Below are 23,374 nucleotides of genomic sequence, written 5' to 3' on the forward strand. Positions count from 1 at the left end.
CTCAGAATCGTTTTTCTTATACAATGATATTATATCATTGAATTCAAGTTTAAAAAAATCCATTATACAACGACCCAATTACTAACCTACTATACAGCAGAGTGACATCCACTTACCCACTTTTTTTAAAATATTATTTGCTTAGATATTATAGTTATACTTTTTAAAGATTTTTTTGAATGAAAACATATATTTTTAATATCATAGGTATCACAAAGTAAAATAGTTCACTAAGAGTTTCAGTATATAAAAAATGCCTTATAAATAATAGTAGTTTTTTATTTCAATTAATAATAGTTCTACTTTATTACTTAAAATTATTAAATAATAACTTACTTCCTACGCATTCGAAAATCGATTTTAATACACGAACATTTAAAAACATATATTCTACATTGGAAAAAAGGAAATTGAATACAAATAAGAAAAAAAAGAAAAAATTTTTTTTCAAATTATATAGGTAATATAGAAATCATATTTCAAAAAAATATAATACTTTTTTTCGAAAAACTTAGTGAAACACATTTAAATACGAATTGGCATGATTCGTAACTATAATAAATTACATTATAGTAATTAATACGTGAAAGATAATATTGATATTATGACCAAATAATTATTTATTAATTTATTATTTTATCGTATCCATATAGTTATGATATACGACTATGCCGCGATGTGACACTCATAATATTTTAATATCGTGTTGATTTATGTTTGTGTTTGGCAGCGATTTACGATTCCGCAATGCGACTACGCAAAACCAGCGTGGTGATTCTATAAAAGAGATTATTTAAAATATAAACTCGATAACAATAATATAATATATTATATGGAATCGCGACGAAAACATTGCGCGCGTGTTTATGCAATTTTAATTTACGTTGCACGTGATTCCTGTAAATTTGCCAATGTTGCCCACACGCTTGCTGGGGAGAGCGTGAGCTTAATGGAAAATATAATTTTAATTTAAACAGTCTCGCCAAACACATAATATTAGAAGTGTTTACAGACAAGTTTATTAAGTAAACTATAATAGCTGGTTGCGGTTTTACTGTTTTTATTAATTCGTCTACTGCATAGTGCATATACATATCGTCTACGGTCTACCCACTTGTCTTATATACACAACTGGAATGCCATTCGAATCTAATGAACTTCTATTCTTATATTGTATTTGTGCAAATATTCATTTGGATTCTGAAGGATCAATATAAGTTCATATTATTTATATTAGTAGATTATAATAAATAGGTTTAACTATTATTTATAATTAACACGTAATGATACGAGGTAATAATAAACAGTAAGCACCTATATGTATATTGTATATATGCTGGAAAGTATTACCTAATAAAAACAAAATTAGTAATAAAATTGATCGGACTTTATCTGCAGGGTTTTCTTTGATAACATCAACGGCCAACGGCAAGGGCAGTTATATTAAAATAATATACCTATACGTTTAACATGTAACGAATTTCAACAACAATATATTTTTTTAATAATAAAATATAATATTATATACGGTCAATAATGTCCTCTTGACTGACTGCAAAATGTACCCGTACTTGCCCCAAACGTGATATATTTTTATTAATACATTTTTGTGGCAAATAATATTTATAATATATATTAAACGCACTGACATTTAAAGATTACATACAAAATATAGGTGTTATTACGAACTGCGAACTAATGCGCATATTAAAACGTATAAGGCTCTTTTTTTCCTTCTTCTTTTACTGAAAAACTACAATACGTACCTATACAATGTATGGCACAGTAATATTATAGGTAATGACTTGAATATATTAGATATTTTAGAAATTTACAAAGCCCTGAAATACATGAATAAAAAGTTCCATAATTCAGACAACTTCTAACTCAGGACCTATAAATTGTTCTAAACCTCGCAGTATACAATTAATGGAAACATTAAAAGAGCCTATTTTTTTAATTTGTGAGCGAACCAAAGATGCAGAAAGTATATATGTATATTACAATAAAATATATGAATGATTATAAGAGTTGCTAAATACAACTATGTAGTTTGGTAAAAACTATGGCGTGGAAGGTGGAACACGATATACCAAAAATATAAAATATTTTCCGGTCACCGACATTTTTCTATTAATAGAAAATGTATTCATATATTATTCTGATTTATGGAATTTTCAAGTACGCTTAAGGGCCATAATTTCTAACACTTATTTTTTTTTATACTATTTAATAAAGAGTGTCTTGTGGTGGTACAAACTTACATTTCCCTAATGAGTATAACTATAGAAAGTACTCTAAATCGCTAAAAAAAGTTACAAAAGCTCACTCTACGAGCGTACTAAATTCCTGGTTTCTAAACGTATTTTAATATAACGCTATAAACTATAATTACATGTATAAATTAAAAAAAATTTGGTAACCTTTATATTTTGGTACCAATGTTTTTAATATTATTGAATATAGTATGAATCTATATTAAATACTCAAATGCTGATATTTTTTAATAATAGCTAAAATATGTACTTTGAATAGAACAATTGTAAAATCTTAATACTAACAATCTTAAGGTACGGTTTCCTAGGCGCGGCTAGTCGCGACGGCTGGTCGCAGCGACCGGCCGCAACGACTGTTCTGCTATGGAACAGCATTAGAGTCGCTGCGGCCGGCGGCTGTACTCGTCCGTGAGCAGTATGGTGCGGCCGGTCGCTGCGGCCAGCCGTTGCGACTAGCCGCGGCTAGGAAACCGTACCTTTAACAGTAACAGAGTAACTAACCTAACTAATCTTACGGCCTATTTGTAAATAACTCGATATCAACAAATCGTAACTATGTACTGGTAACTAACGGACTGATGGACACAACGATATAAGACTTATGTTTAGAAACCTAAAATGTTGATACATCTAAATCAAAATTTGAACAAGTAGTTTCCTAATCATTATAATGTATAGTGTATAATGTAAGGTTAATATTTTTTTTTTAAATAGTTTTACAACACTATTAAATAAATTTGTATTAAAATTAAATGTATTTTTAACATAGTATATAGTAGGTACTAATTAGATTCAGAAAATGTTTACAAATTATGAACTGTTTATATAGATTAGAATTTTTTACAATTATTTTCAAATCAATTAGCAGGTACCTTCCAAACCTACATCGTGGACCCATATTATTTTTAGCGCATTAAGTTATTTTTAAATTCCTAAAAAACGGTTTTGTTTTCTAATATTTAGAGACATCAACTTTGTCAAAAGAGTCTCTACTTAACAATATTTACAGAGAATAGTGCGATTCTCATTTGAAAAATAGAAGTTTATATCGCTAGGACTTCCTAAAGCAAAAATGAGCAATCGACGTTTGCACCAGAAACGAATAATTAAAAATACGTTTTTGATTTAAACCCACATGAGGAGATTCCGGAGTATACCGTTAGTTTTTATACGAACTTTTGGTTCTTTAGTTTCGTACATATTCACTATATAGGTATAGGCACAGAAGAAAAAAACTATAAATTTGATTTCGCATTAGTGTAACATTATAATAATATTTCCTCCGTTTTTGTATAGTCTAATCGCGATTCGTTTATGTACACGTGACATTTAAAAAAAAAAAGAAAACGGGGCAGCTAGAATGGTTGGCTGGGAGTGTTTAATATTTTGAAAAGGGCTGCAATGTCTACATTAATCGCGTAAACATGAATAAATAAGACGCAACGGTGCGTTTCGCTAGAGAACTTAAAACGGAAAGAGGGTCAAAGTTATGCGGCACTTAATACAGATTTAATGCTCACGGAAACGCGACATTTCTCGTTTCCGTGCGTAACTAACTGCAAACAATTTTTTTTATTTTATTTATCTACAGTTTTATATTCACGAGGTGGAAAAACGCGGCGCGCCGTTCCTATGGCGTTTTAAATTTAACATTATTGTGTAATATTTTCATTTCTGCGAAACAGTAATATTACCACACCGCATTATATATACGGTAGCCAACTTTTTTTTTTACCCCGTAATAATAAGAAAATATTGCCGCGAGAACGAACACCTGGCCTCTTAATCGAATCGTATATTTTTTCGCTAACCCGCGGCGTACAAAAAAATATAATATAGTAAAGTAATTTCTGTATATATATATATTTATATTTAATAAACCTAATTGTTTTCGAAAACCATTTTTCAAGACTGCAGCGTTATCATTATACGAAACGCGTATAATATAATATATAGGTGTATCGTGGGTAAGACTATATTATATACGCAGTAAATGTCGAATAAACGGATAAAAATGTGTATTTACTATTTAGGTGTGCGTCGAGTAACATCGATCCAAAAGAACTACCCTTATATATAATACCTACAATTTGTTTTCTCGCCAACGTTATATAATATAATAATATTGTGATTGTAATTTTCAGCTCACCGTCGGTTTTTATTCGATATCCTATAACATAATATAATTGGTCCAATATTGTGTAATTAAATCTTATTTTAAATTACCAGAAAATGTAATTCAACACTCCGATAGCGCAATTACGCTGTGATGTATAGCTCTAAATTATAATATAATTACACATTAAGGCCCAAATTTTGGGGGGGAGGGGGGGTCAAATGAAAAAACGCCCCATTCCTCTGCGTGGAGCGTCAGATTTTTTACAAATCAATACAATTTTATATTTTATATTTAAATATTTAGTACATAAACTAAAGTTTAAACCACTAGCTATAAGTATTTGCACAAATAAAATCCTAGTTCATTCCTAAATCTGAGCGCACGGCAGTGCGTCCAGGCCTAGTTCCAGCAATGCCAGTGTATCTTTACACGAACCAATTCACCCAGTTTTTCTAACCCATATATCTCTGTTTCCTCTTAAGATAAACTTTTGAAATTTAAAACACAGATTAATCTCGAGTAGCTTAGGACGCTGTAAGAAAATGATCCCTTAATATTGTGCCATTTCAAAATGGGAGGTTTTCAAATTTCGCAATATTGTTATTGACTGACTGACTGACTGATCATCAAAATTATAAGACACTTCCCGTATAGGTAGAAACGTGAAATTTAGCACAAAGGTAGGTTTTACAGTGTAACTAAAGGGAAAAATCTAAAAATTGAATTTTTTTCAAAATCAATGCCGCTTCAGAGAGTGTATTTATAAACGGTTGAAGTGGTGCACTTAGCACGCATAAACGTTTACTTTCAAACAGCGTTACAATATGGTAATAAGAAATTGTTTGTAGTTGACTTATATATCCTACTATATAAAACGGAAACCCGAGGGCGCCCCTATTTCGTACTTCTATAGAGGAGAATGGAGGGAAAACGGGTCTACCGGCGGCGGCGGAGCCGTCGCTGTGTTATCACTCCTTCTTATCACTCTTCGCGATTTTTTTCAAATTTTTTTCAGTTTTTCGACTTTTAACCTCCCGGGGGTCCCCGGGTGGCCCCGTTTGGACCTTATTCGCGTTCCCCGTCAGATTTTGAGGCCGCGCGCGTCCGTACTTTTTTCCCGGCGGGCCCTCCGCGGCCGAGACGACGCACTTTACGTCCGCCGCCGTCGCGCGCGTTTTTTGCCTTTTTTTTCAAAAATTCGAGTTTTAGCCCTTTTCGACACGTCTCCGGGCTTCGTTCGCCCCTTATTCGCGTTCCCCGCTAAATTTATAGGCCGCGCGCGGCCGAACTGTCTCCGGTACGAGACCCGGGGCCGCGAGACGACGCCGAGAGCCGAGTGCTGATATCGCCGCCGTCGAGTGGGTATTACTATATACAGGCATAAATACGTGCGTCGGAGGGTTCGATTTTTTTCGCGAATCTCGAATTTTCGACGTCCGAGGGTGGCGGAGCCGGTCGTCCGCTTACTGACGCGATCGCGTCACCCTTTACGACGCCCTTTGAAGGACGTCCAAACCGCGTTCGTAATTCGACTTAAGAGTCATACATTCGACACCAGTTTTCAACTCAGTAGGTAGGTAGGTAGGTAAGGCGATGGTGCGGATGACCCGGGGTCTTGGTTTCGATGCCAGCCGCCGGTATCGAAGTTAATTTGCGGCGGCCGTGTAAATATCGAATTTTTTTTTCGCGTTTTTTTTTGTTGTTATTTACCTTTTGCTATCACTTCCGCCTTATCAAAATATTTTCGTATTTAATGAACATTTTACGGTTTTTTTTTTCAAAATTCGAGACGTCGGACCTCCCCGTTGATGACTTATTCGCGTTCCCCGCTAAATTTATTGACCGCCTGCGGTCGTACTTCGTACTTCGAAGAGTTCGATTTTATATTTTACAGACTTTTGCCTACTCGGTCTCGGTGACGCCGTGAGCTACTCCTATCGGTATTTATATATTTGATACACGATATAGCCACAGAAGGTACTGTAGGTACATGCATACTTAATAAATAAATGTCTAAACGTTAAGAGTTGATACGGTGGTTTGGTTAGTTAAATTATATAATAATATCCTAGCTCCACGATGGATGTGACAAACGTTTGAATACTTCAACGCAGAGTGTATGACTATACTACGGGTAGGTATATTTTTTATGCTACACTAAATTTTTGTTTACCAAATTTGACTCACCTAAAAACTGTAATATATCAAGTACCTACTACGTAATAAAGGTATTATATATTTAATATCTAACCCAATAAATGTAGACAATAAAAGCAATAGCTGTGCATATCAATTATTTGTTATTTGCCTTTTAATTATCTATTTATTAATTTGATTTTATACCCATGATTAAATATACAATCCCTACATAAGTAATATAAAATAGTATAGCCATATCATTATACAATTTAACTTTAAATTTATGATTACCAGATCTGACTTACCTAAAAACTGCAATATACTATGTACCTACTACATAGTAAAGAGCATAAAATCAAATTAATAAACAGTTAGTTTAAAGGTAAATAACAAATTGATATACACAGCTATTGCTTTTATTGTCTACATTTATTGAGCAATATTTATTGGGCTCGATTATGTGGTTAAATATTAAATAATGTAATACCTATATCGAACTTTAAATGCTTATAAAAAAAAAATTGTGCCTATGTATTTTTAATATTTTTCAACTGATATTGTAACATTATATCAGGAGCCTTGAATTAAATTTTCACGCTTTTTTACCCAACAAATAAAATTTTATTGATATTTATACAAAAAAAAACTAAGATTATTGAAAACTGACAATGTCCGTAACAGCTCAAAAAGAGTCAAATTATTTTCAAAATTTTATCGTGTATAGGAAATGCTAATATAAACATTCAGTGTAATTTTCAAGTATCTACAGTCACTCGTTTTTTAATTATAACAAAATAAGAAAATCGTTACATGATAAATCGAGTGAATATCAAATGTTGTAAAAATATGAATTTCAAACGCTTATAAAAATTTAATTTGACTTTCTTGTAAACATATTTTTTTTGATAAAAGTAGACAAATTTATAAAAAAACTTGTATTACATTTCTAAAACTTAGATTTAAAAAGAAAATTTTTATAAATTTCTAACTCAAAATAATTTGCAAATTTTCGTCATTTTTACCTTATTTTGTCAATATTTGAATTTTAAATGCTTATAAAAAAAAATTGTGACTATGGATTAACAACAAATAAAATTGTATTGACATTTATAGAAAAAAAAACTAAATAAAATGGAAACTGAAAATGACCGTAAACAGCTCAAAACAAGTCAAAATATTTGGAAATTGTTATGGTGTATAGAAAATGTTATTATAAACATTCAGTCAACATTTCATGTACCTACGGTCATTTATTTTAGAGTTGCACCAAAAACCAAAATCGATTGTCTCGAAAACAGATTTTGCGTAAAAATTCACGTTTTTCTTAATTTTTTTTTTGTTTTTCACGGCGCTTTTGAAAACTACTTGGAAATTTTTACTTTTGACCCCCCCAAAGTACCAACTAGATTCATTTTCCTATCAGAGTTACCGTTGAAGAAAATACAAGCACTTTTACTGTCCTAAAAGGTGTTGACAGACACAAAAAAAAAAACAATAAAATAAAAAAAAAACACACACATCATTGTAAAATCAACACATTCATCGCTTCGCTCACAATCTAAAAACTGTAGTAATATGAAATATTAATGTAATAAGATATCACTTATTTATATTGTTATGATAGGTATGGAACCTGTGCAAAATAGCTAAGCATGCACTAAACATATTTTAATGAATCAATTGTGAACTTATTAACATAATAATAAAACACAGGTAATTTACTAGCTCATGATTTAGTAAAAATTGAATTTAGTCAGTACCTGCAGGTATGAAGTAAAATATAAATAAGATACCTACATAATATTTGTAATAGATTTTTGAATTTGTTTAATCAAGTACATTGTACAACGTACTTCAGTGGCGTGGCGAGGCGGTTTTTTTTTTGAGCCGTGGCTCCGTTAATTTTTGGGGGTGGTGGTGGCGGTGCCCAGGCGTGGACTGGTTGGGATGCTGGGATGCTACAGCATCTCTTGCCCTAAAATATATTTGCCTAATATTATTTATTATATATTTAAAGTCTCTGGACACCTAATGAACAGCAGATCGTTACCAACTTACGATTAATAGTAATCTATAAAATATACAATAGTACAATTTTGATTGAATGTTTGTTGTAACTTGGTAATTTACGTTTTTAACGTACATTCAGTATTTTTTTAAAATAAAATATATTAATATTTTATAAATAATCTACATGTTTTAAATTTGCCTTAACAATTTTAGACTCTTAGCGGAGCATTGAATTTATTGATTTTACAATGATGTGTGTTTTTTTTTAATTTTTTAATTTTTGTGTCTGTCATCACCTTTTAGGACAGTAAAAATGCTTAGATTTTCTTCATCAGTATCTTTTCTGATAGGATAGTGAATCTAGTTGGTACTTGGGGGGGGGGGGGGGGGTCAAAGGTAAAAAATGTACTTACATATATTATGATATCAATAACCGTGCCAGAGACATAGTCTAAAAACGTGGTGTACAAATGGAATTGTTAGTTTGATTAAGATACGGTTATCACTACAAGTATTGAATTTCTCAATAAATCAAAATATATTATAAAAAATGCAATAATTATGGTATGAATAATTTTAAATTGTAGAAATATCATTAATTATTTGAAAAATTGTTTACCTCTAGCGTTGGCGTCCCTAGGAATTTCGAGCCACTGAGTAATTTCTACCCTATGTCCCCTAAATACGCCACTACAAGTTCGGACTACATGTAAAATTTGTATATACCGATAAAGTCTTGATGATTTGTATTCCCTCGTGAGCGACGTTATCGAGATAATTATTGACTGTTACGTGCATTATCTTATATCTTTACTCACAATAATATAATATATGTAATATATAAATGTACATACAAGTAATATATATATATGTATATAAACGTTAAATAAAATATGGAAATAATTTAATGACTTAAGTTTGAAAAACTTTTATCTCCTGTATTGATTTCTCTTTGTAATATACGTCTATAATGAACGTACTTTCCGAGTTTGTTTACTGTATTTTTCTTTCATACACTTCAAGTGTCAAAACAACAATATTGTTTTTACTTTCATCTGTCATGGTACGTTTTTATATTTAAATTTTCAATAATTGAGCAGTTAGGGGTTAAAAGGAGCACACAAAAAAAAATAGCATACGAAAACAATTATTTTTAACAATCGTACAGTAGATATAAATGTGTTATATTCAATATTGCACGTAACAATCATAATACGAATTTAAAACATTATACAACACTTAAATAAAATACAGTATATACGAAATTTCAGTAATCCGTTCAAATAATTACTGTATTTCACTCTGCAGGAAAATTTAAAACCAAAAGTAATTGAACACTTTTTTAGTTTATATAATATTGCATGGAACAACGTTAACCAATACATATCAAAAGTATGCCCAAAAATAGCGAATAATTAGCAAGTAATAGCAAGTTGGTTTTCAGAATTAGCAAGTCAAGTTGCTTGCCAAAACTATGCAAAAAAATAGGTAATATTCAACTTATAATTGCAAATTGGTTCCCTGGTATAAATATTTTGAACTAATAAACTACGTATTACAAATTATGTTTACCATTTACCTGTAACCAATCACCAATGGTATTATTTACCCAATATTCTTTTTTTTGCATGATTGTTTTTTTTTTTTCCAAAAAGCAATTATTTATCGAATAATATAACACTACTATAGCCACCAGCTAATCATAACCAGTGACAACGGATTATGGCGGACATCGTAATATCACGTACATGAAGCTGGCCCCCCCACTTTCACCTATCGACTCCGGACAAATTGTAAACAATTGTAAATCCATTATAAATAATTGTAAATATATTCCCCAAATTTGTAAATCACCTGAATACTTAGAAATCAAAAAACATAATGAGGGGGCCAAGTTTACCACCCCCACAGATGAAACAGATAAAATGAATATGTTTATGTATTTGTGCAACTGTTGTATACTTACAACCACTTAATTTCCCCTTTGGAGGCAGATTTTTTTATATCACATCGAATAACATTAAAATAAAAAAAAAAAATTATTGAATTTTAGAATTGTTACCGAATTAATTTCGTAGGTACCTATCACAATGCGGTATGAACCAGGAAAATCGATAAGAAAATTGTCGATTAGTATATTACATATAGTCTGTCCAGCGAGAGAACGCGCTGCGCACCTACCAAAACTGGTTCCCCCACGCAACACCCTGCCATGTGGGAACCGGTTTTGATAGCGAGGTGACGCGGGGGATGCGCAGAATCGGCACGTTCTCTCGCTGGACAGTGTATATTCATCTTCAACGTCTAATGAATAATGTATAAAGTTTCTTAACCATAGGCAACATCATCAAAATTGTAATGAAATATTGTGACCAGCTGTAAGTAATCACTCATTGGTTTGTCATTTAAATAGTATATTATGTGGCAAGGGAGGAAATTGCCTTCCCACACAAATCACACATACTATTTTTTGTAACGCTCCGCATTCAATGATCTCGTCATCACGATTCACGACAAAGGTAATTCAGGCTGGCATCTATGCAACAACCAGACTACTATACGAAAACAGTTTCATGAAAGAATAATTACCATTACAATTTCCATTACCATCACAACTTTCATCACCATCACCATTTCCATAACTTTTTTTCCTATTTTCCATTTTTATCACCTTTTTCCATTTTTATCACCTTTTCCATCACCCTTTTTCCAGTTCATCACCTTTTTCCAGTTTCCATCACCTTTTTCCAGATTTATCACGGTTTCCATCACCCTTTTTCCAGTTCATCACCTTTTTTTGTAATTTTCAATCACCTTTTTTCCAGTTTCCATCACTCTTTTTCCAGTTCTTCGCCCTTTTTCCATCACCCTTTTTCCAGTTCATCACCTTTTTTCAATCACCTTTCCCCAGTTTTATCACCTGCTCAATCACCTTTTTTTCAGTTCGTCACCTATTGTCCATCACCTTTTCCCAGATTTATAACAGTTGACATCTCCTTTTTCCAGTTCATCACCTTTTTCCAGTTTCCATCACCTTTTTCCAGATTTATCACGGTTTCCATCACCCTTTTTCCAGTTCATCACTTTTTTTGTAATTTTCAATCACCTTTTTCCCAGTTTCCTTCACCCTTTTTCCAGTTCATCACCTTTTTTCCAGTTTCCATCACTCTTTTTCCAGTTCTTCGCCCTTTTTCCATCACCCTTTTTCCAGTTCATCACCTTTTTTCAATCACCTTTCCCCAGTTTTATCACCTGCTCAATCACCTTTTTTTCAGTTCGTCACCTATTGTCCATCACCTTTTCCCAGATTTATCACGGTTTCCATCACCCTTTTTCCAGTTCATCACCTTTTTCCAGATTTATCACGGTTTCCATCACCCTTTTTCCAGTTCATCACCTTTTTTTGTAATTTTCAATCACCTTTTTCCCAGTTTCCTTCACCTTTTTCCTGATTTATCACGGTTACCATCACCATTTTTCCAGTTCATCACCTTTTTTTGTAATTTTCAATCACCTTTTTTCCAGTTTCCATCACCCTTTTTCCAGTTCTTCACCTTTTTTCCATCACCTTTTTTCCAGTTCATCACCTTTTTTGTAATTTTCAATCACCTTTTTTCCAGTTTCCATCACCTTTTTCCAGATTTATCACGGTTACCATCACCATTTTTCCAGTTCATCACCTTTTTTTGTAATTTTCAATCACCTTTTTTCCAGTTTCCATCACCCTTTTTCCAGTTCTTCACCTTTTTTCCATCACCCTTTTTCCAGTTCATCACCTTTTTTCAATCACCTTTCCCCAGTTTTATCACCTGCTCCATCACCTTTTTACCAGTTCGTCACCTATTTTCCAACACCTTTTCCCAGATTTATAACAGTTGACATCACCCTTTTTCCAGTTCATCACCTTTTTTCAATCCCCTTTTTTCCAGTTTTATCACTTTTCCCATTTTACATCAGCCTTTTTCCAGTTCATCACCTTTTAGTAACTTTAAATCACCCATTTTACATCACCCTATTTCCAGTTCATCACTTTTTTCCACTTTTATCAGCCGTTTTCCAATCACCTTTCCCCATCTTTTTCACCCTTTTCCACTTTCCGTCACCATTTCAACTATCTTTTTTCCAGTTTCCATTACCTATTTTCCTTTTTTATCACCTTTTCCATAACCATTTCCAATACCTTTTTCATCTCTTTTCCACATTTTTTTCGCTTTCTTAATTGCCCTATTGACGAATTCTTCACCATTAATAACTTCTCTATGAATCAAATTATAACAACAATAAATAACATGTCCTTATAAATTCATATTAAAAAATAATATTTTTTTACGAAAAGTGCTCTTAAATATATAAATTTGTTAACAATTTCGTTAAGCTACAAATATCAACTATTACGTACATGCAAACACAATTTGTCGGGCCCAGTTGTGACAGTAAAAAATCACAACACACCTCTTTTATTTCTTTTAATTGCAAGAGATTTGCAGGTGGTAACAAAACCTAGAGAAATAAACGTTATAAAATATAAATATTTTTTTTTGTATATAACTAATTTTAACTATTACTAATTACCAGGGCTTGAAACCGATTTCAAAACCGGTTTCAGAAATCGGTATAAACCGTTAAAAAATCGAAACCGAAATCAAAATCGAAAACGAAACCGAAAAAAATTGGATACCGGTATTATAATCTAAAACCGAAACCGAAAAAAATTGGATACCGGTATTAAAGTCAAAACCGAAATCGGAAAAAATTTGATACCGGTATTATAATTTAAAACCGAAACCGCAAAAAATTGGATACTGGTATTAAATTCAAAACCGAAATCGGAAAAAATTGGAAACTGTTGTTATAACTTATAACTCAATTTTTTTAATTTTAATATTTTAAATAATGCTTTTTTTTGAATTAACGTAAATTATTTTAAAATGTACGTAAATACGTAAATTGCATTGATACACTCATAGGATTATGATTAAAATTTTGATAACTATTTCATTATTTGAAAAATTATTATAGTTGTTTTATACTTTTATTATAATAGTAATGAATAATAAATAATATTAATAATAGTTATTAATTATTTATTGGGCAGCACATTTGACAGATGACGGCCCGTATATGGGTCTATTAATTTATTAGATTGTTATTTAATAGTATTAAGCTATTAAATACTGGATAGTATAATACTATTATAATCAAACTATAAAATATAAATAATAAGAAAATCATATAATAATTACTGCTAGAACCAATTATTTATAGAGGTACAATACCAGGAAAAACTGAAAATAACACGGGTTTTAATTTGTGTGAGTGATCGTACGACCATCACCGCTACTGCAGTCTATAGGCCGTGGGAGCAGAGACAATAATAATAACACTAATATAAAAATAAATTTAAAATATATAATATTGTTTAAGAATTATTTAGTTATTATAAATAACTGTATTTTTAATTTTTCCCTAGTGCCCCTACACTGTATAGTGTATATATTTCGATATAGAATATTTTGAAATTTTCGTACTGTGTTTGCAGTAGTGCAGTCTGCGAGTTTGTCGTTCATTATAGTGTAGTTCCTTATCGGTTTACTTTTATACTTATAGTCTAGTGATAAATGTAGGTACTATCTTTAAAGTTTAAATACTTTAAACTATTGAAATAATTTTGTTCTAGGTTCCTTAAAGCTTGTAATTTGTAGAATAAAATTACAAAATCACTCCTATTGAAATATTGCTCTTATTTTTATCAAAAATTAAAAAATCATAATAAGTATTTAACTATTTAAGTATAATAAAACTATTTATAATTATAACTTAAAGTCTACTTTAAATCCGTTTTTAAAAATGTAGAAACCAGCATACAAAACCGAAATCAAAACTAAAATTTCCTAATATCGATATTGAAAAATTGAAACCGAAACCGAAATTTTCTAATACCGGTATTGAAAAATTGAAACCGAAATAGAAAAATTTAGAAACCGGTATCCAAAATCGAAACCGAAACCGAAATTTCGTAATACCGGTATTGAAAAATTGAAACCGAAATCGAAAAAATTAGAAACCAGTATCCAAAATCGAAACCGAAATCGAAATTTTTTCAATCGGTTTCAAGCCCTGCTAATTACTAACATTATCTTCAGTGACCAGGATTTTTCTCGAATAAATAAAGTTTACCAACAGCTGTAAAGTGGAGGAAATCGTTTTCGTATAGTCGACGAAGTCGGATTGCCTACCCGCACCACTGAGGTGACTGACCTGCTAGACACCCTAAAAAGACGGTGGCTATATGATTTGCATAAAAGCCCGAAATGTTTTGAATTTTTTTTCACGTAATTTATTACTTAATTTTGCGTTTTCGGCGACAGTAATGAACGCTGTCCGCGATTCGACGCAGTCGTATTACATACCTGACGAAGTGACGACGTGACCAGGCCGTCGCAAATTGCCCGCTATCCACTGCGGCTTCCGACACCGACATCACTCCTCACCAAACCCGGAGGGTTTGGGGGTCTCCCCCATCGACGCTCGGAGAGCTAGTTTTTAATAAAATCTTAATATTAGGAATTTAGGAATTTCCTAATATTAATATTTTCCTATTAGGATTTTCCTAATATTAACATTTTCCTAATATTAGGATTTTCCCAATATTAAGATTTTCCTAATATTAGGAAAATCTTAATATTAATAAATTCTTAATATTAGGAAAATCTTAATATTCATAAATTCTTAATATTAATAAATTCTTATAAAATATATAAATCCTAATATTGTCTCCCCCTACTGATACTTCAGTACAGTATTTAATTTAAAGGTTTACAGGCTTCAACAGCTGGTTATTAGCCGACAGTGACAAAATAAAATAAAATAAAAATAAAAAGAATAACATTATTAGATTAGATTACAGTAGTTATAGGTTGAATTAACATATTTGATTAAAGGTTATTTAAGTAAAATTACAATTATAAATGGGCTTAATTTATATTTTATTAATAAGTTTGCCTTTGGTGATGAATTGGATGGTTTTTTGAGTAGATTCTCCACTGAGGGCTTCTTTGATGTTGGGAGGGAGGTTGAGGAGTGCGCGCACTGAACGAAAAAATACTATACAAATCAACAAATATATTTTATTAATTATCAATCAATGATTTTTCATAATTTCAATCAAATTATTATTCATTCAATGATATTTTGATTAAATTAATTAAAATTTTATGGAATCAAGTATTTTGAATTTATTAAATCAACAATGATTAATTAATTCAATAAAACCTATACTGTTACTTATTTGTATAAATATAATAAAATAATTTTTTGTTTTTATTAGTTCAAGTAAAATTGTATTTAATTAAATAATTTGAGTTTGTAAAATTAATAATATTTATTTTAAATTCAAGAAAATAATTTTATCGAGCTATAAGTTTATAATGAAAATAGATTTTTAGAAAAAAAACCCAACCTATGGCAATGATGCCAGTTTTATTATTATTTATACCCGTTGCCCGTTGGGTTTTCCTTAGTAAGTAGGTAAAATAATAAATAGTATAGTAAAATGTATAAATATTATTTATTGATCCAAATATCGTCATATTATCATACCTACTATCGTTTATTACTGTATTGTTTTGATGTCTTCTGCAGTCGGTCGTTGGTGTTACAATATCTTAGTTACAGTTGGCCGTTACTCGTAAGGTACTACCTACTTATACAGTTTGCAACTTACGAGTTGTCTTCTTACAGTTACTACCTATATACAGTTTGTCAGTTTCCAATTTACAAGTTACAGTTATTAGTTAATAGTTACTATACAGCTGTCAGCTACTACAGAACTAACTATAGGTATAGTTAGTTCTTACTTAGTCCTGTCCTGTTGACTGGCGTGTTGTGGTAAGTAATGATTTTTTAAATATTGTTAGAGCTGTATTCATATTTGATGCTTAAAAATAAGTATTGCTTAAGCTAGTTTTCTTAATTTAAAAAATAAAAAAATTGTGATGATAACTTAAGCAATGCTTAAGGTAGGTCTCGACTAACCTTAATTTAAGTACCTACCTTATACTTTTTCCTTTCTTAAGCCAAACCCTCAATCTCGTTTATGAATCTCATTTTAGTTATAAGTATATAGCTTAAGCAATACTATTTCTCCAACTATGAATACAGCCCTTAGTCTACGGCTTGGAACTTAATGCTTTATAAATTTAGTAAATATATATACCAACATGCAATTATGCATGTAATGTTACAAAATGTGTACATTATAAGGTTATGGACTGGATTTAAATCGCTATAACAGCAAATCCAATAAACAAAAAAAATATGGAAATGCAACTAGTTTCATGCCCTATAGGCTATAATATAACTTATTTAATATACTAAAGTAATTTTACCATTTTACAGGTGCATTGTGCTTTTAAAAATATTGTAAATTGAATACAGCTTTAAATAGATAAAACCATAATAAAGGTAATAAGTAATAACTTTTGACTTAGAATTATGATTTGTTTTATTTGTAAAATTAGTGTAGATACATTTTCGGCATTGGCTTTTCACTATAAATTTATGCATTTTCTTGATCCTTTAAGCTCATATGAGTGTTCTGAGAGCAACTGTTCTCAAACATTTCAAAATTTGAATGGTCTTAGAAGGCATATACTTAGGATACACAATAATAGTTCTAAACTTACTGAAGTTAATAGTGATTTTAATACAAATACCTCGACAAATACCATGATAAACCCAAGTCATATTAATACTTCTTGTGCACCATTAATTGATACAAATATGAATATGTTAAATAATAGTAGTATCACTTCACCATTGTTGAATACTAATCATTTTAATTTAAAAGAAGCTTTAGATTTTCTAAATGTGTCAGCTGTTAAATTTAGTCTTCAATTACATAATAATAATAACTTTTCTAGAAAAGATATTTTAAATATTCAATGTGAAATTTCTGATAAAATATTAAATTCAATTATATTATTGCTCAAAGGTACTTTACTAGATAAGATTAATGATCCTTTATTAATATCAACCACAAATATGATTATATCTGAAATTTCTTCACTTTTTAAATATTGTGGTAGTGAATATAAGTTGAACAAGTGGTTGTCTAACAAGGAATTAACTGCAGATATTGTGCAATTCACAATAAATAATGAAATCAATTTTGTGTCTCATGCTGGTGAAAATGAGTATGATGAAATAAATACAAAGGGAATTTTATTTCCATTAAAATTCCAGTTTCAAAAATATTATGAAAAAAATGATTTACTTATTCAAACATTACAATTATATGATAATTTAAATATCTCAGATGATAGTTTTTTATCTAATTTCATTCAAGGGTCTTTATGGAAAGATAAAGTAAAATTATATCAAAATAAAATAGTTCTTCCTTATTTCATATATATTGATGACTTTGAAATCAACAATCCCTTAGGTTCAAATGCAAATTTTCAATCTATATCTGCTGTATATTATAGTTTTCCTCTGAGTAAAAACAACTCAAAAATTTCAGAAATATTTTTAGCTGCTTTAATTAAAGCAAAAGATTTAAAACATTTTGGAAATGATTTATGTTTTAAGAATTTAGTTGATGAATTGAATAGCTTAGAAAGAGATGGGATTTCTATAAACACATCGTGTGGTAAAAAAAACGTGCATTTTATTTTGGGATTAGTTATTGGAGATAACTTGGGTCTAAATTGTATATGTGATTTTAGTAAGTCATTTTCTGCTAATTTTTACTGTCGATTTTGCAAAGTAAACAAATCATTGACCAAACATTTGGCTGTAGAAGATGAATCAATGCTTAGAGATGTTCATAATTATCAAACAGATGTTGAAATAAATGACTTTAAGGTAACAGGTATATACAAAGAATGTATTTTGAATCAAATCGATTCTTTCCACGTTACAACAAATTACTGTATTGATGTTATGCATGATCTTTTTGAAGGTGTTTGTCACTACAATGTATGCCACATACTTAAATATTACATTTCAGATGTTAAAATCATTTCCTTGGAAACACTAAATAATAGGAAACAATATTTTAATTATGGTGCCATAGAAATAGGTAATAACTCTCATACCATTGAAAAACACCATTTATTAAATTTTCATTTAAAAATGTCGGCTAGAGAAATGATGTGTTTTATTCATTTTTTACCCTTAATGATAGGTGATTTAATACCTAATAACGATGATACTTGGCTATTTTTTTTAAACTTTCTGGAGATTATTGACATATTAATGTCACATAAGCTGACACAAGATTTAATAGCTTGCCTTAAACGACTCATAAAAAAACATAATTTAGATTATGTTACATTATTTAAAGACACATTAAAACCTAAACACCACTTCTTAACTCATTATCCTTCAATAATTCAAAAATCTGGACCACCTAGGCATTTTTGGTGTTTCAAATATGAATCGAAACACAGAGAACTGAAAATGTATGCCCGTGCTATAACATCAAGAAAAAATATAACCCTATCATTAGCAAAAAAATGCCAGTTAAAATTTGCAGATTTTTTATTAAACGGGACAAAAGATGATGATGTTATTAAAGCTAATAAACATAAAATTGACTGTAGTTACCATGAGATACTAGCTGGCAGATTAGGGGATACATTTAAAATATATGACTGTTACTCACAATTGAAATTTAAAGGTACAGTGTATAGAATTGGATATTATGTAACAAAATTTACATATGAACTTAGTTTTTATGAAATTTTAGAAATTATTCTAGTAAACACAACAAATGAAATCATATTAATTCTTAAACAAATTAGAGTTGATTGCTATGTTGAACATTTGAAATCATATAAGATCGACAAAAATAAATCTGAAATTCTTACTACAGCTATGCCAATAGAGGATTTTAATGGTCCACCAATAAACATTAATACAGTTTTGGATGGATCATTAATGATTCGATTAAAAGAATATTTCTAATGTAAATGCATATTATATGTATTTAGTTAGATATAACTGCATGTATCTTAAATAGATACATTTATTTTTAAATTTAATTACCTATTAATTACTTTCTTGATATTTGATTTTTTATCTTATTAATGTATTCTTAAGTCTTATATTTTACACTATTTAAATTAAAGTCACAATGAGCCAATCATATCAGTTACCAGACAACTGTTCAAATGTATTTGATAATATCAGTGTAGATGAGAATCAACCGATGGATATGTTATCTCCAACATTGGAAAATAATGAAGTTAAAGTCCTCTTAGAGTCATGGGATCTAGTGTTTCTGTATCAAACTTGCATAAGTAAATTATTAATATACCTACTAGTTTAAAAATGTATTTTAACTATAATTTAATAATTTGTTTAGATCATTATATTGATATGGCAGCGTTAAAAAACATGCAAGTACATCATGTAGAAAAACTTTTATTGTCTTATCCACTTGGCATAATAATAAAATTTGAAACAAGTCTTAAGTTATGGCAAAAACCACTATTTGTTAATATCAGTATGGATCAGAAACAACAGATGGATATGTTATTTCCAACAATAGAAAATAATGAAGTTAAAGTTATCTTAGAGTCATGGGATCTAGTGTTTCTGCATCAAACTTGCATAGGTAAACTGTTATATAGTCATTTTAAATGCATTTTAACTTTTATTAAATAATTTGTTTAGATAATTACATTGATATAGCAGCGTTAAAGAACATGCAAGTACATCATATAGAGAAACTTTTATTGCTTTATCCACTTGGCATAATAATTAAATTTGAAAAAAGTCTTAAGTTATGGCAAAATACGTTTTCGGAAAAGGACATAAATACTTTGACCAATATATCTGATTCATCAATAACGTCAGCGTTACCTTTATCTATTCCTCAGTCAAAAACATCATTTTGTCTTGAAACTGTATTTGAAGAAAATAATCAGTGTGCCTATGTAATTGATTATTTCCATCAACATAATTGTTTAAATGATTCATGCAGATCAATAATTGTAACTGCTATCATAAATCATATTATAAAAGCAAAAATATCAATGTCTATTACTTTAGCAAATGTTATAGGAGACACAATTGTTGCTAAATTCCCCACTGAATTAAAAGTAAGAGTTTTCAATAGTATAAACTAAGACTAACTTTGAAACAATATTATACAGTTTATTTTATTTTAGGACATATACTTCATTAAAGATTCCATTAATAAAACTCCTAAAGGGAAAATTTATTCTAAGTACTTCAATACCATCAAACAACTACAAAACCATGGTCTAGTTGATAAGAAAATATATCAGTCAACAGAAACAAATTTGCCTACAAACCGATCATCATCATCATTTGATAAAATGATAGGTATTTATATAACAAATTTAAATATGTCTTAAATGCATTTTCCATGTTTATAACTTAATTATTTCCAGAAATTGAAGATGTCAGTATATATATTTCACAATTGCATCATGAAGTACTTACATGGCCTGAAATAGAAACAATATGGTTGAAAACAACTAATTATAGATTAAAAAATATTAAAGAGGAGGGAAATATTTTTCTTCATTGGAAGCACTTTAAAGAACCAATGGGATATAGACTTGTGAGAAATTTATATTAACAAATTTCATTGTCTTGTACTTTTGTATTTCATTAATTTTGTATCTTAAAATATATTTTTCTAGGTTAATATTGATTTCAAAAAAATGTATCCTAACTGCAATTTTATTGAAAACTTTGAAAAATCTCAGGCAAATGTATTAACTGTACTGAAAGAAAAAATAAAAGACCCTAGTTCAAAAAAACAATTAGATGAAATGTCAAAAACTGCACACTTAACTGAAAGTAAATAATTCAATATATTGTTTGTTTTTAAGAATATTATATTATAATTAAAGATTTTTTTTGATTTTAGATTGTAAAAATGCTGTTCTATTCTTCCTTCTTCATTCGGTGTTTATTCCAACATCTAAAAAGACAACAAGAGATGAAAATGGCAAAATTTCATTGAAGAAGTTTTCAATTCGAGATTCTCAAAATAGTTTTGTCATATTGGGAAAAACTAGTGCAGAATTGGAGGAATTATTATCTAAAAAAAATACAAAAATTCAACCATGCTTGTTGATAGTTGGTGAAATTAATGATCCTAAACAAATAATGGTGTACTTCGATGGCATTAAATATATTATAAATACCATTGTAAAAGCCATTGAAATATGCTTTAATATTTTCTATGTTTTTAATATTGAATATCCGCTAGAATCTTCAAACTTTTGGTTATTTATTCAAACATACTATTTTAAGATTAAAACTATTTATGATAAGCCTTGTATACAAGTTAACCAAACAATTTCCCAACTAAAAACTTACGAAAAAAAAAACAATACTTAATTAAATGTATTAGTTTCCGGTTATTGGTTAACAATTTGGGGTAATTTTTATACTTTTTTTTGTTCTCAAATGTTATCATTATTATCTTTTATTATTATTAATTATACAAATAAAGTTAAAATACTTATACATTTTTAAATTTTATCTTACTGATGTGTTGGATGAATATATTATTTTACTGTTAATAAAATGTTTTAATAACTACTTGTTGTATAAACTGTTATTTAAATACTTAAGCTGTTATTTGACTACGTTTATGTGGTTTTAATATTATTTACTCCTAGTATGTTCCATACTATAATTCAATGATAAATATTGATAAATGGTTAAAAAAATGGTTAAAAACCAATAGTAAATTATTATTGGTATTTAAAATAAAATAGGATTTTTATTTTAATAAATCAATTAAATTCAATTTATTTATTCAATAAATATATTTAAATTTTTAAAAAAGAAGTATGATTAATTTAATAGTTTTTAACAATAGAATGAATAAATACATGATCAGTTTAATAAACTATTTTGATAAGATTCCTTCCCAAATATATAAAATAAATTTATTAAATTAATAACTTCTTTTTTAATTCAATAACTTTATTTATTGACTGCGAGTTTAATAAAATAAAATTTTTATTATTAATAATTGTCTTTATTGACCGTATTTTAATAATTTTATTATTAATTCAACTCATAGAATTATTAATTTAACCTAGTTTTTTCGTTCAGTGCGAGTTGGCTCGTATATTGGGCATTCTTCATTACAATATATTTTCAATTATTTTTATTATGTATTAATACCTAAGTATAAATGATTTATTTTAGGTTTAAATGGTTTAAATAATAAATATAAACCGTATAAATTTTAATTATTTTAATTAGTCATTTTACCATCAATATTATAAGTGAAACTGTTCACAAATTATTTGTTTTATAATTCATAATTGGGTAAAAAAATAAACATACAATTAAGTTTTGTATTAAATATAAGGTACAATACTTATAAAATATACATCTTTACAAACATAATATATAGTAGAATCTCTTATTAATTAAATTATAAAATTAAATCTAGGTACCTATTTACACAAATAAAAATCAGTTATTTAAGCTTAGCCATAAGTGATTCTAAATATTACAAATACATCTCAGAAAAAATGAACTAATAATTAATAGGTACTTATAAATGTGATAAAAGACTATTGAAAATATAGTGCATTATATTTTATTAACCAGTAAAATTATACTGATAAGGTACTTTATATAGGGGGGGGATGAATGTCCGCAATTCATTATACCATAGGTACTTAGTTTTAAACTTTTCCTGGACTTTTTTGAAGCAAAATCTTCAATGACGTCATCAAAAACGATGTTTTTTGTTATTTCATTCTCAATTGACAATATTGCTGAATTGGTTAATCTCTATTGCGACAAGGTTGATCGTAAATAC

General features: G+C 29.3%; 1 protein-coding gene and 1 long non-coding RNA gene across 5 annotated transcripts in view; one reads left to right on the forward strand and one right to left on the reverse strand.

Annotated features, from left to right (window-relative positions):
* LOC132938231 (uncharacterized) overlaps positions 1 to 23,374 on the reverse strand; it is a 320,472-nt gene that overhangs the window by 145,014 nt on the left and 152,084 nt on the right. The gene's annotated exons all lie outside the window — the stretch shown is intronic.
* LOC132938727 (uncharacterized) lies at positions 15,996 to 22,124 on the forward strand. 4 transcript variants are annotated; one of them, XM_061005737.1, is made up of 9 exons: positions 16,105 to 16,431; positions 16,942 to 17,007; positions 19,677 to 19,847; positions 19,913 to 20,164; positions 20,224 to 20,651; positions 20,721 to 20,898; positions 20,967 to 21,139; positions 21,222 to 21,381; positions 21,452 to 22,124. In XM_061005737.1, exons 3-9 carry the CDS (start codon positions 19,682 to 19,684, stop codon positions 21,925 to 21,927), a joined length of 1,833 nt encoding a protein of 610 aa, XP_060861720.1. In that variant the 5' UTR covers positions 16,105 to 16,431; positions 16,942 to 17,007; positions 19,677 to 19,681; the 3' UTR covers positions 21,928 to 22,124. The 4 variants fall into 4 exon arrangements, with proteins under 4 accessions (XP_060861718.1, XP_060861717.1, XP_060861720.1 ...); XM_061005736.1 differs by having other exon boundaries at positions 16,105 to 17,007; XM_061005735.1 differs by lacking the exons at positions 19,913 to 20,164; positions 20,224 to 20,651; positions 20,721 to 20,898; ... (1 more) ...; positions 21,222 to 21,381; positions 21,452 to 22,124 and adding an exon at positions 15,996 to 16,067 and having other exon boundaries at positions 16,186 to 16,431; positions 16,942 to 19,681.

This window comes from Metopolophium dirhodum, chromosome 2, assembly GCF_019925205.1.
Source record: "Metopolophium dirhodum isolate CAU chromosome 2, ASM1992520v1, whole genome shotgun sequence".
NCBI lineage: Eukaryota > Metazoa > Arthropoda > Insecta > Hemiptera > Aphididae > Metopolophium > Metopolophium dirhodum.

Bases quoted from the DNA above. Each gene is read 5' to 3' on its own strand.
- LOC132938727 (XM_061005735.1), top strand. From the start codon at position 17,038: ATGATTTGTTTTATTTGTAAAATTAGTGTAGATACATTTTCGGCATTG.